The following is a 12500-nucleotide window of genomic DNA, read 5'->3' as shown; positions in this document are numbered from 1 at the left end:
TCCACATTTAACTGTTAATGTGCAGTTTAGTGGATGTTGCTGTCTGATTTCCCTGTTAATAATGGTGAGCACTGTTAACCCTCACCTTGTTTTTCCCTCGATTTCTGGCCTACTTGTCTTCGAACACGGCCTTTGTGTTATAACTCGCTGCTCATTCGCTGAGCAAAGGAGGGATCTGGAACCAGTCTCTCCCTAACATAGGTTTATTCACAAAATCCAGAGAACACAGGACTTCCTTTTCCTCTCTGCCACATGGATGCCCCTAGCCAAGCTGTTCCAGTACAGCTACAACACTGGCATCTACCCAGCTATATGGAAAATTGCCCAGGTATGTCCTGTACACAAAAAGCAGGACAAATCCAATCCGGCCAATTATCACCCCATCAGTCTACTCTTGATCATCAGTAAAGTAATGGAAGGGGTCGTCAACAGTGTTATCAAGCGGCACTTGCTTAGCAATAACCTGCTCACTGACATCCAGTTTGGGTTCCACCAGGATCACTCAGCTCCTGACCTCATTACAGCCTTGGTTCAAACATGGGCAAAAGAGCTGAACTCCTGAGGTGAGGTGACAGCAACTGCCCTTGACATCAAGGCAGCATTTGACTGAGTGTGGCATCAAGGATCCCTAGCAAAACTGGAGTCAATGGGAATCAGGGGGAAAACTCTCCGCTGGTTGGAGTCATACATAGCGCAAAGGAAGATGGTTGTGGTTGTTGGAGGTCAGTCATCTCAGCTCCAGAACATCACTGCACGAGTTCCTCAGGGTAGTGTCCTAGGCCCAACCATCTTCAGCTGCTTCATCAATGACCTTCCTTCCATCATAAGGTCAGAAGTGGGAATGTTCACTGATGACTGCACAAATGTTCAGTACCTCTTCCTACTGAGATGACATTTTATACTCCTTAGAGGAGTATAAAAAGTGCAGGGGGGAATTAAAATGGAAATTACGAAAGCTAAAAGTGTTTATGAGAAAGCATTGGCGGGTAGAATAAAGGAAAACCCAAAGGGGTTTTTTTAAATATATAAAGAGCAAGAGAATAACTCGGGAAAGAGTAGGGCCAATTAGGGACCATAGAGGTAATGTGTGTGTGGACCCGGAAGACATGGGTACAGTCCTCAATGAATACTTTGCGTTGGTCTTCACAATGGAAAAGGATGATGCAGGTATAGACATCAGGGTGGAGGACTGTGAAATATTAGAGGAAATTAACAGAGAGAGAGAGGAGGTACTAGTGGGTTTAGCAGCCTTAAAAGTAGATAAATCCACAGGCCTGGATGAAATGTATCCCAGGCTGTTGAGGGAGGCAAGAGAAGAGATATCAGGGGCCCTGACAGTAATTTTCAAATCCTCTCTGGCCACAGGTGAGGTGCCAGAGGACTGGAAGATTGCTAACATTGTCCTGTTATTAAAAAGGGGAGGAAGGGATAGACCAGGAAATTACAGGCCAGTCAGTCTAACCTCAGTGCTGAGGAGGTTACTAGAAAGAATTCTGAGGGACAGAATATATCTGCATTTGAGGAGACATGGATTAATCAGGGATAGTCAGCATGGATTTGTTAAAGGAAGATCGTGTTTGACAAATTTGATTGACTTTTTTGAGGAGGTAATTAGGGGTGTTGATGAGGATAATGCATTTGATGTGGTCTACATGGACTTTAGCAAGGCTTTTGATAAGGTCCCTCATGGCAGACTAGTCAAGAAAATAAGAGCCCATGGGATCCAAGGCAAAGTGGCACATTGGATCCAAAATGGTCTGAGAGGCAGGAAGCAGAGGGTGATGGTAGAGGGATGTTTCTGTGACTGGAAATCTATTTCCAGTGGGGTTCCGCAGGGCTCGGTGCTGGGGCCCTCGCTGTTTGTGGTGTACATAAATGATTTGGACTTAAATGTAGGGGGTATGATCAAGGAGTTCACGAAAATTGGTAGGGTGGTAAATAGTGAGGAGGATAGCTGTAAACTGCAGGAGGATATCAATGGTCTAGTCAGGTGGGCAGAGCAGTGATAAATGGAATTCAACCCAGAAAAGTGTGAGGTAATGCACTTGGGGAGGGCTAACAAGGCAAAGGATTACACTATGATGGGACCCTGGAAAGTACTGAAGATCATATGGTGTACATATCCACAGATCCCTGAAGGTAGCAGGGCAGGTAGATAAGGTAGTTAAGAAGGCATATGAAATACTTGCCTTTATTAGCCGAGACATAGAATCCAAAAGCAGAGAGGTTATACTGGAACTGTATGAAACGCTGGTTAGGCCACGACTAGAGTACTGCGTGCGGTTCTGGTCACCACATTATAGGAAGGATGTGATTGCACTGGAGAGGGTGCAGAGGAGATTTACCAGGATGTTGCCTGGGCTGGAGGGTCTGAGCTATGAGGAGAGATTGGATAGGCTGGGGTTGTTTTCCTTGGAGCAGTGAAGTTTGAGAGGGGACCTGATAGATGTGTATAAGATTGAGGAGCATAGATAGGGTGGATAGGAAGGCACTTTTTCCATTAGTAGAGGGGTCAATAACCAGGGGGCATAGATATAAGGTAAGAGGTAGAAGGCTAAGAGGGGAATTGAGACATTTTTTCACCCAGAGGGTGATGGGAGTCTGGAATTCACTGCCTGAAAGGGTGGTTGAGTCAGAAACTCTCGTAACATTTAAGATCGTAAGTATTTAGATATTCACTTGTATTGCCAGAGCTTCCAGGTCTATGGGCCAAATGCTGGAAAATGGGATTAGTGTAGTCAGATCTTTGTTGACCAGTGCTGACAAGATGGGCTGAATGGCCTCCTTCTGAGCTGTAAATGTCTATGAGTCTCTGAGTCTGTGACTCCTCAGATACTGAAGCAGTCCATGTCCAAATACAGCAAGACCAGGACAATATCCAGGCTTGGGCTGACAAGTGGCAAATAACATTTGTGCTACACAAGTGTCAGGCAATGGCCATCTCCAACAAAATAGAATCTCACCATTGCCCTTTGACATTCAATGGCATTACCATCACTGAATCCCCCACTATCAACATCCTGGGGGTTACTATTGACCAGAAACTGAACTGGACTAGCCATATAAACACTGTGGCTACAGGAGCAGGTCAGAGGCTGGGAATCCTGTGGCAAATAACTCAGCTCCTGACTCCCCACATCCTGTCCACCATCTACAAGGCATAAGTCAGGAGTGTGATGGAATACTCTCCGCTTGCCTGGATGAGTGCAGCTCCCATAACACTCAAGAATCTTGACGCCATTCAGAACAAAGCAGCCCCGCTTGATTGGCGCCACATCCACAACCATTCACTCCCTCCTCCACCACCGACGCACAGCAGCAGCAGTGTGTGTACCATCTACAAGATGCACTGCAGGAATTCACCAAGGCTCCTTAGACAGCACCTTCCAAACCCACCACCTCTACCATCTAGAAGGACAAGGGCAGCAGACACAGGGGAACACCACCACTTGCAAGTTCCCCTCCATGTCACACATCATCCTGACTTGGAAATATATCACCGTTCCCTCACTGTCGCTGGGTCAAAATCCTGGAACTCCCTCCCTAACAGCACTGTGGGTGTACCTACACCACATGGACTGTAGCAGTTCAGGAAGACAGCTCACCACCACCTTCTCAAGGGGCAATTTAGGGATGGGCAATAAATGCTGGACTAGCCAGTGCTCACTTCCCGTGAACGATTAAAAAAATAGTTCCTATGTACTTCAGAATAATGCCCTAACCTTTCCCCAATTAGTAACAGCCGCTCTCACTTACCAGCGGAGCCTGCACTTTGTTATGACAGGGTTCCAACATGAAGACTTTGCTCTGTCTGTCTGCCCACACAGGATGATCAGACTCCCCTGCACTGTGCAGCTCGCCTCGGGGACTTGGAGGTTACCAAGCTCTTGCTGGAGAATGGAGCGTGCCCCAAGTCAGCAACCACGACAGGCCACACCCCACTGCACATCTGTTCACGGGAGGGACATACCGAAGTAGCAAAGGCCCTGCTGGACCACGGGGCTTCACAAACTCTGATGACAAAGGTACGGGGGTGATTTGTTGAGCGGTGAATTGATGCAGAACTGGGAAATGGAACGACGCCCCCATGTGAGAATGCATGAGCTCCCCCAGAGTAAAGACAGACCCCTTTAAGGAATTGGAAAGGTGCAGGCTGAGTTATTGGCCTAGACTGCTATCCGGGGGCAGTCACTGATGTGCTAGAGCTGGCTTCAGCTGGGGAGGGGAATACTCTGAGCCCCTGGATTGAGTGTTGGACGGTGTACGCAGTGGGGTTGAGTCTGGCGAGCCACATCAGTCTATTGCCCCCCCCCATCTAAGAAAGGGACCACCGTTTATCGGTAATGCTTTCTGGGGCGACGGCGTGGTAATTGAGACGTAATGGTGATGAGTTTAACGTTGTCTCACTTTCTGTCCGTCTGTTCACAGAAAGGGTTCACCCCACTCCATGTCGCTGCGAAATATGGCAAAATCCAAGTGATGGAACTGCTGCTTCAGCGAGGAGGCCAGCAGAGTGCTGCAGGAGAGGTATCTGCCAGGGTCTACTCAAGACTGTCTGTTTCAGAGCTGGATCTGTTACGGACGTTCTCCAGGAGTAGCAGGAACAGTCAGTCAGACGATGCCGCTTTCAGTTTAGTTGTTCCTGTGTTGTAGCTGCTCGGGGGATTTGTAAAGGCAAACACAGCTCTCAGTAATGGGCAAGGAACACTCCAGGGGATTTGATAAATCTGCAGCAAGTTTCAGATGATATCAATAAGGGAAAAGTAGGGACATTCATATTTTAACCTGAGAAAAATCATTCCTGTTTGTACATGAACTCATCCATGCAAGCATTGTCCAACTCTGTCATCAATGAACTCAACATTTTTTGCTTGTAAAGTGCATTCAAATAAATAACAAATAGTTTATCACTGTCTCCGAGCAGCAAGGTTACGTGTTTACTGAGAGCAAGAACCAGCCAGAGCACAAACTGAGCAATAATTCTGACACTTTGATATCATTGTGAAGGGTGGTGAGTGAGTCAGCAGGGCTCTTATCTTGGAAGTAAAGATGTTAGTTTAAATCGCGGCCTGGAAGTGGTGGACAGATATTTGTGAACGCTGAACGCTTTTCATGGAGATGATGCTTCTTAGTGATGTAGCTGTGTAACAGAGGAGACCATCTTCCTCTTGCACCCTCACCCTGTTTGTGTCCTGCAGAATGGACTGACCCCTCTCCATGTTGCCGTTCACCATGACCACCATGACATTGTGAAACTGCTGCTCAGTCAAAACGCATCTCCACACGCTGCGGCTCGGGTAAGTACTGTTTTAGTTAAAGTGCAGGGGAAAGCTCGAACTGATAAGGGACAGGAGCATGGACAGTGGGAGGGCAATAGCTTTGACCAGGCAGCCACAGCCTTCAGCAGCTCTGATAGCGGACATCAGTGGAAGCCGCTGCTTGGTATTGTCATGGCTGCTTGTGTTGGTGCTGGCAATGCCCTTTGACCTGCAGATCATTTGGGATTGTTGAGATTGTGAAGTCATGAGGCAGCACTGCTCCACGCCATGGTAATCCCACTCCTCCTGTGATTCCCAACTGGAATATTCATGGGAGGTGATGAGTGGAATCAGGGAGAGGCGTAGGAAGAATGGGGAGAGGGTGGAGTAGCAGTAATGTCACTGGGCTAGTAATCCAGAGGCCCAGGCTCATGCTCTGGGGACATGGGTTCAAATCCCACCACGGCTGCAGGGGAATGTAAATTCAATTAATAAAATCTGGAATTGAAAGTGAGTCTCGGTAATAGTGACGATGAAGCTATCATCGATTGTTAAAACCCATTTAGTTCTTGAGTGTCCATTTAGGAAGTAAATCTGTCACCCTTACCTGGTCTGACCGACATGTGACTCCAGACCCACATCAACTCCTAACTGCCCTCTGAAATGGCCTTGCAAGTCACCCAATTCAAGGGCAATTAGGGATGGGCAACAAATACTGGCCTTGCCAACAACACCCACATCCTGTGAAGGAATTTTTAAAAAGCCAACAGGTCTCCAGGAAGCTAGGCCCAGCTACCCGGCCCCACAGCGTGGAAAGGCGGGGGAGGGAAAGGCTGCACCGAGAGATGGGGCAAAATATACTTCCAGCAATAAAAATGCAGGATGCTAGAAATCCACAGTCAAGCTGTGGGAGATGAAAAGACAAGTGAAGGATTTGGGGGTAACCTTTCTCAGTCTGATGCAGAATAGACATGTGAACTCTGAGAATATGGGGAAACCTCAGGAAAACTGTTCACATGAGGAAGGACTGAGGGACGTGGGGCAGGGCAGTGTGGGGGTGAGGGGTCAGGGAGGGGCTAAGGGTGGGGCAGTGTGGGGGTGAGGGGTCAGGGAGGGGCTAAGGGTGGGGCAGTGTGGGGGTGAGGGGTCAGGGAGGGGCTAAGGGTGGGGCAGTGTGGGGGTGAGGGGTCAGGGAGGGGCTAAGGGTGGGGCAGTGTGGGGGTGAGGGGTCAGGGAGGGGCTAAGGGTGGGGCAGTGTGGGGGTGAGGGGTCAGGGAGGGGCTAAGGGTGGGGCAGTGTGGGGGTGAGGGGTCAGGGAGGGGCTAAGGGTGGGGCAGTGTGGGGTGAGGGGTCAGGGAGTGACCAAAGGGATGGGGAAGTGTGGGGCTGAGGGGTCAGGGAGGGGTCAAGGGGAATGGGGGTGTGTGGGGGTGAGAGGTCAGGGTGGGGTTAAGTGGGCTGGGCAGTGTGGGACCATGGGGAGCAGCCAGAGGGGCAGATCATGAGCGTGGGCAGAGCTGAGGGGAATGGGGCAGGGCTGAGACCGTGGGGAAGGATTTCCAACATGTTCAAAATTACAATCAGTGTGTAGAGTGGCTCTGAGCTCATTCAGAACAGCAGGTAAATAACATGGTCAAATACAGCTAACCGTCTGGAAGGAATCTTGAATGATGAGCTAACACTTCATTTAATGAGCAGATATTGGGGATTTCCTTCTGAATTTATTCCATTCAGTGTTTTCTCTGAATAAGAATTTACTCATTTATTTTGCTGAAGATCACACGTTTTTGTCTATTTATAGCTTGAGTGTGTAGTTAATGTTTCACAAACTCAGTCACCAAAACAATCTGTTTATTTTCACAACAAAGTCACAACAAATAATCTTGTGAAATGTTTCAGATCCCAGAACAAATCCACCAAGCTCCGACTGGGGCGGAAGCAGTTTGAGTTCACCTCAAGTTCCCTCCTGTGTTTCTAGACATGGGAACATATATCAATACATACATCTATATAAATAAATACATACATGCATATATATATATATCGGAAACACTAGTTCAGCCTCAGCCGGTGCACTGTACCAATTCTGGGCAGGACAGTTTAGGAAGCACATGAAGGCTTTGGAAAGAGTGCAAAAGCGATCAGCTAGAATGGTTCCATGGTGAGGGTGGATGTGGAGAGGATGTTTCCTCTTATGGGTGAATCTAGAACGAGGGGTCACTGTTTAAAAATCAGGGGTCGCCCATTCAAAAAGGTGGTGAAATTTTTTCTCTGAGGGTCCTGAGTCTTTGGAACTCTCTTCCTGAGAGGGCGGTGGAAGCAGAGTCTTTGAATACTTTTAAGGCAGAGCTGGGTGGATTCTTGGTGAGCGACGGGGTGATAGATTATCGGGGGTAAGTGGGATACAGCTTTGAGGTTACTATCCGATCGGCCATGATGTTATTAAATGGCCGAGCAGACTCGAGGGGCTGAATGGCCTTCTCCTGCTCCTTGTTTGTATGTATGTTTGTACGCTCAAAACCATTGATCGCAGTGTCTGTGGCTGTATGTTGCTTTCAGAATGGCTACACACCGTTACACATTGCTGCCAAACAGAACCAGATGGAGATTGCCAAAAGCCTGCTAGAGCACGGAGCCTCTGCCAACACTGAGTCCTTCCAGGGAGTGACCCCCTTGCACCTCGCAGCCCAGGAAGGCCACATTGACATGGTGGCCTTACTCCTTGAGCATGAAGCTAATGTCAACCTGACCAGTAAGGTAAGACTCAGGCGTCGTGCGTGAGCTGTGACGTGTATGAGCTAGAGAGGGAGTTCCAGGAGTTATACCCAGCGACAGTGAAGGGAACGGCGATATATTTCCAAGTCGGGATGGTGAGTGGCTTGGAGGGGAAATTCCAGGGGGTGGCGTTCCCATGTGTCTGCTGCCCTTGTCCTGCTAGATGGCAGAGGTCGAGGGTTTGGAAGGTGCTGCTGAAGGTGCTTGGTGAGTTCCTGCAGGGCATCTTGAGGATGGTACACACACTGCTGCTACTGCACGTCGGTGGTGGAGGGAGTGAATTTGAAGGCGGGGGTGGTGGGGGTGCTGATCAAGTGGCTGCGTTGTCGTGGAAACTTGAGCCCAAAAATCCAGGCTGATCCTCCAGGGGTGGGGGGTGGGGGTGGGGTGTGGTGGTGTTTGAATTTGACTGAATGACCACGTGAGATTAGGTGCAGCCGGGGTGTGGATAAATCAGATAAAATTTCAGGTGCGTTGGGGAAACACCCCCCCACCCCTTTACCCCCCTGGTCCCCAGGAGCTGGACTGGTAATCGAATGATTTAACCGAGGCTGGCAGCCTTTGATTTAACCCGCTTGCCAGGCTTTACGGATATCCCCAGGCCCCGGCGAACACATTGGCAAAACATCCCATGGCACTGTCTCAAAGAAGACCAGGGGATTTCTAACCCCCACCCCCAACCCCTCCCCCGTTGCCGGCTTCATATTTATCCCTCAGCCAGCATCACTGAAACGCAGTGATGAAAAATCCCGGCCGTCGTCTGCTCACGACCACCATTGTTCAAGCGTGTGGGATCTTGCTGTGCACCGGCAGCCCGCCGCGTCTCCACAATGTCGGATCAGCGACTGTGCTTCATCAGCTGTGGGCTGCTTCGGGGTGTCTGAAGGTAGCGATCGGGAGCGATAGGAACTTGCGCACCCCCCCCCACCCCCCCAGTGTCACATGCAGCAGGTCTCAATTTTGTGAGGCAAAGTGACAGGCCGGGGTGGGGGGGGCGGGGGGGGGGGTTTCCCGGTCCTCAAAACCCCGCCCGCAGCCGACGGACCTCCGGCTGGGTCTGTCCGGTTTTCCATCCCACCCCTGGGAGGATTCCTGCTGCAGACCAGACTGGCCGCAATTTCCAAATAATGCCCATTGGGCTTTTCTGTTGTACAGCGGCCCCACACACTAATAGCTCTGAGAACTGAGGCCCTGTCTGCCCTCTCTGGGGAGCGTAAAAGACCCCCTGGCACCATTGGGAAGGGGCGGGTGAGTTATCCCAGTGCCCAGGCCAATATTTACCCCCTCACCAACATCAGTGTATTTTTTTTTTTGCTGTGTGCAAGTTTGCTGCTGTATTTTGCCTACATGACGTCAGTGGTGTTTCAGAAGTATTTCGTTGGCTGTAAAGCTGGGATCCTGTGAGGTTGTGAAAGGCGCTAGGTAAATTCAAGCTGCACGCTTGGGCTCTTGTTGGGACTGTGGAGTGTTTGCTTGTAACCTGTTCACTTCACTCGCAAACACCCAGTACCTCTCCCTCTACTGGCAGGTACGTTACAGAATGTGTCTCACTAATCAGTGATCGTCAATGGTCAAACTTTCTCTCGTTTATGTCTCACCTGTCACAGAATGGCCTGACACCATTACATCTTGTGGCGCAGGAAGACCACGTCCCCATAGCTGAATTACTTGTCAATCACGGAGCATCAGTCGAACCAACAACGAGGGTAACAGCAAAACCTTGCTCGATGATTCACGCCATGGTTGAACGATTGCTGTCAGTTGCATTTTGCAGACTTTCGGACTCAGTGTGGTGATTTCCACCCATAAAGTATTTATATGACATTTATAATACGTGGAATGTTGGAACATTTACCTGACGCCACAATTTGCCATTCACAATCCTATTTCTGGCTGTACTCAGTGTTTCACTGGTCACCTCTTTGAGCTGGCTGAGCTTGATGTCTCGCCTATCTGTTAGATGTCGAGTTCTAATGTGTGTTTTGCCGGACTAACTCTAACTTCAACCAAACCTTCTGTTATTGACTTCAACGGTACTAAATTTGGCATCCAGACAGCCTACAGGGTAGCAGGGGCTGGCCTTGTCAAGCGATGAAACACTGGGCCATTAGAAAGTTGGCGAGGAAGTTGGGAATGAAGGGCTAGAGAATAGTTCTCCTCACTCTGGATCCATACTGCCTAGCCTAGGGGTATTTGATGAGGTATCAGAGACAGAGCGCATGAGGGGAGCGCAGTTGATGTGCATCAAAAGGTGTTGGATAAACTACCACATATTGGGCATGTTTGTAAGGTGGAAGCTCATAGGATAAAGGGGGCAGGAGCAGCTCAACTGCAATATTAACTCAGGGATGGATAACAGGGAGCTGTAGTGAATGGCTGCCTTGATGATGGGGGCGGGGATGGGGGTTGGTATACATAGAGTTTGCGTTAGACATTAATGGCTTAGATTTGGGGAGGGGACAAGGCACAATTTAAAAATTGGCAAACGCCGCGCCTGTTCTCATTGGCAGGAGGATCGAGAACCCTGGGGGGGTGTGGGAGGGGGGACATCAATTCAAAATGAATGGCAAAAAAAATCAAAGGCAACATGAGGAACCCTTTTTAAACACAGCGAGTGGTTCAGATCTGTGTTTTGACCGCAGCTGATGTCATTCGCTGAGCAAGCCGAATCCCAGAGGGAAACTTACCTTACTGATCATAACCATTTTTTTGTATTTTGAAAATGAGGGTAAAAATACTGGTCCCAGAAGCTTAGAATCCCAGTGACGCTTCTAGGATTTTAAAGTTAAAAGATTTATTAACAAGAAGGGGGAAAAAAAACTTAGACACTCAAGTTTGAGGTTACACAGATAAAACAGTTTTACAAAACATCCCCGCAAAAAAACCCACTTGGTCAGGACACACGAGTAAGCTACTTAGCAACAGCTCCTTTACAGATTTTTAACCATAAAAAGCCAGTAATATTACCCAAGGCAAAAACTGCTGTCACGTTAGTAAAAGATGTTCCACACAACTTCTCACTCTCTTCCACTCTGCTGTGGAAATCTAAGAAAGTTCAGAAACAGACTGCTTTCTGAGAAAAAGACTTCTCTGCTTTGACTGGGTGGCTGTTTCAGATTTCACCTCTTTTCTCAGCACAGAGCTAACCTCAGGACATCTCCTCAACACAGCCACACAGCTCAACTAAACATCTCTCCTTAAATATCTTAATCACCTATCATCTCAGACCCATTGTCTTAAGGACCTTTTTGGAACTCAACTTTTCCAAAGTATAAAAATATTTCATGTTTTCCTATTGGTCTCTATTTTCAGGTCAAATAAAATTGAGTAATTTTCCCTTGTTTACTAATGGAACCTTTGCGAGTCATATAAGTCCCTTATTTAACAGCTGAAAAGCCAAGTCTCTATCTCTTAATGCAAATTTCTAAACTTAATAACCTATTTACTTATAAATCCAAGGTAAAAGCAAAATACTGCAGATGCTGGAAATCTGAAACAAATACAGAAAATGCTGGCAAAACTCAGCAGGTCTAACAGCATCTGTGGAGAGAGAAAAAAGAGTTAACGTTTCAAGTCCATATGACTCTCCTTCAGAACTTTTCGATACTTATAAACACTTCAGCATAGCCTTTCATTACAAATGCATTAATCGAGGACTTTTATCTTTCATCTCTCAGTTCCTACAGACAAGCTGTCTTTACTAACCTTGCCCCCAGTTTAATTAGTCATGGACACACACACACACACACACACACACACACAGCCTTCTTTACAGAATAACACCATATTCCCAAAAATATTAAAATAATAAAACCCATCTTCACATCTGGAATACCCTGCCGGAGCGCGTGGTAAAAGCATGTTCAATGGTGGCTTTCAAAAGGGAATTGGATAATTATCTGAAGAGATCAAGTTTGCAGGATGGTGCAGGGTTGTTGGGGGGGGTGGTAGCAATAGCTTTGGTGCTAGCTGAATTACTCTCACAGAGAGCTAGCACAGACCTGATGGACCAAATGGCCTCCTCCTGTGCTGTAATCATTCCATAATTGTATGAAACTTGGAAGTGTAGTAAGTGGTGAGGAAGATGGTAACGGACAAGAGGAATGGGCGGACAGGTGACAGATGAAGTTGAAAATTGAAATATGTGGGGTGGTGATTTTTTGATAGGAAGAACAATACAGGCTAAATGGTACATTTTAAAGGGGGGGGGGGTGCAAGAAAAAAGAGACCTGGGGATGTTTGTATACAAACCTTTGAAGGTGACAGAGCAGATGAACAAAGTAGTTAATAATTTTTGAGCTCTTGGGCTTTATAAAGAGGGTATAGAGTACAAAGGCCAAGATGTCAGGCTAAACATTCCTAGTTTGGCCCCAGCTGGAGTATTGTTGTCCAATTCTGGTCCCTACACTTTAGGAAGGAGGTGAAGCCATTGGAGAGGGTGCAGAAGGGAATGTTCCGCAATGAGGG

The 12500-nt window shown here is 47.9% G+C and overlaps 1 protein-coding gene across 7 annotated transcripts in view; it reads left to right on the top strand.

Moving 5' to 3' along the window:
* LOC121289965 (ankyrin-1-like) overlaps nt 1-12500 on the top strand; it is a 248871-nt gene that overhangs the window by 133159 nt on the left and 103212 nt on the right. For all 7 annotated transcript variants that reach the window (XM_041209988.1, XM_041209986.1, XM_041209983.1 and 4 more), the window contains 5 exons: nt 3828-4025; nt 4429-4527; nt 5199-5297; nt 7818-8015; nt 9641-9739. In XM_041209988.1, the coding sequence (XP_041065922.1) occupies nt 3828-4025; nt 4429-4527; nt 5199-5297; nt 7818-8015; nt 9641-9739 (693 nt within the window). The remainder of the gene's footprint in view (nt 1-3827; nt 4026-4428; nt 4528-5198; nt 5298-7817; nt 8016-9640; nt 9740-12500) is intronic.

Source organism: Carcharodon carcharias, chromosome 17, assembly GCF_017639515.1.
Source record: "Carcharodon carcharias isolate sCarCar2 chromosome 17, sCarCar2.pri, whole genome shotgun sequence".
NCBI lineage: Eukaryota > Metazoa > Chordata > Chondrichthyes > Lamniformes > Lamnidae > Carcharodon > Carcharodon carcharias.
The sequence above is the reverse complement of the archived record's forward strand: the minus strand, read 5'-3'. Positions and strand labels throughout refer to the sequence as shown.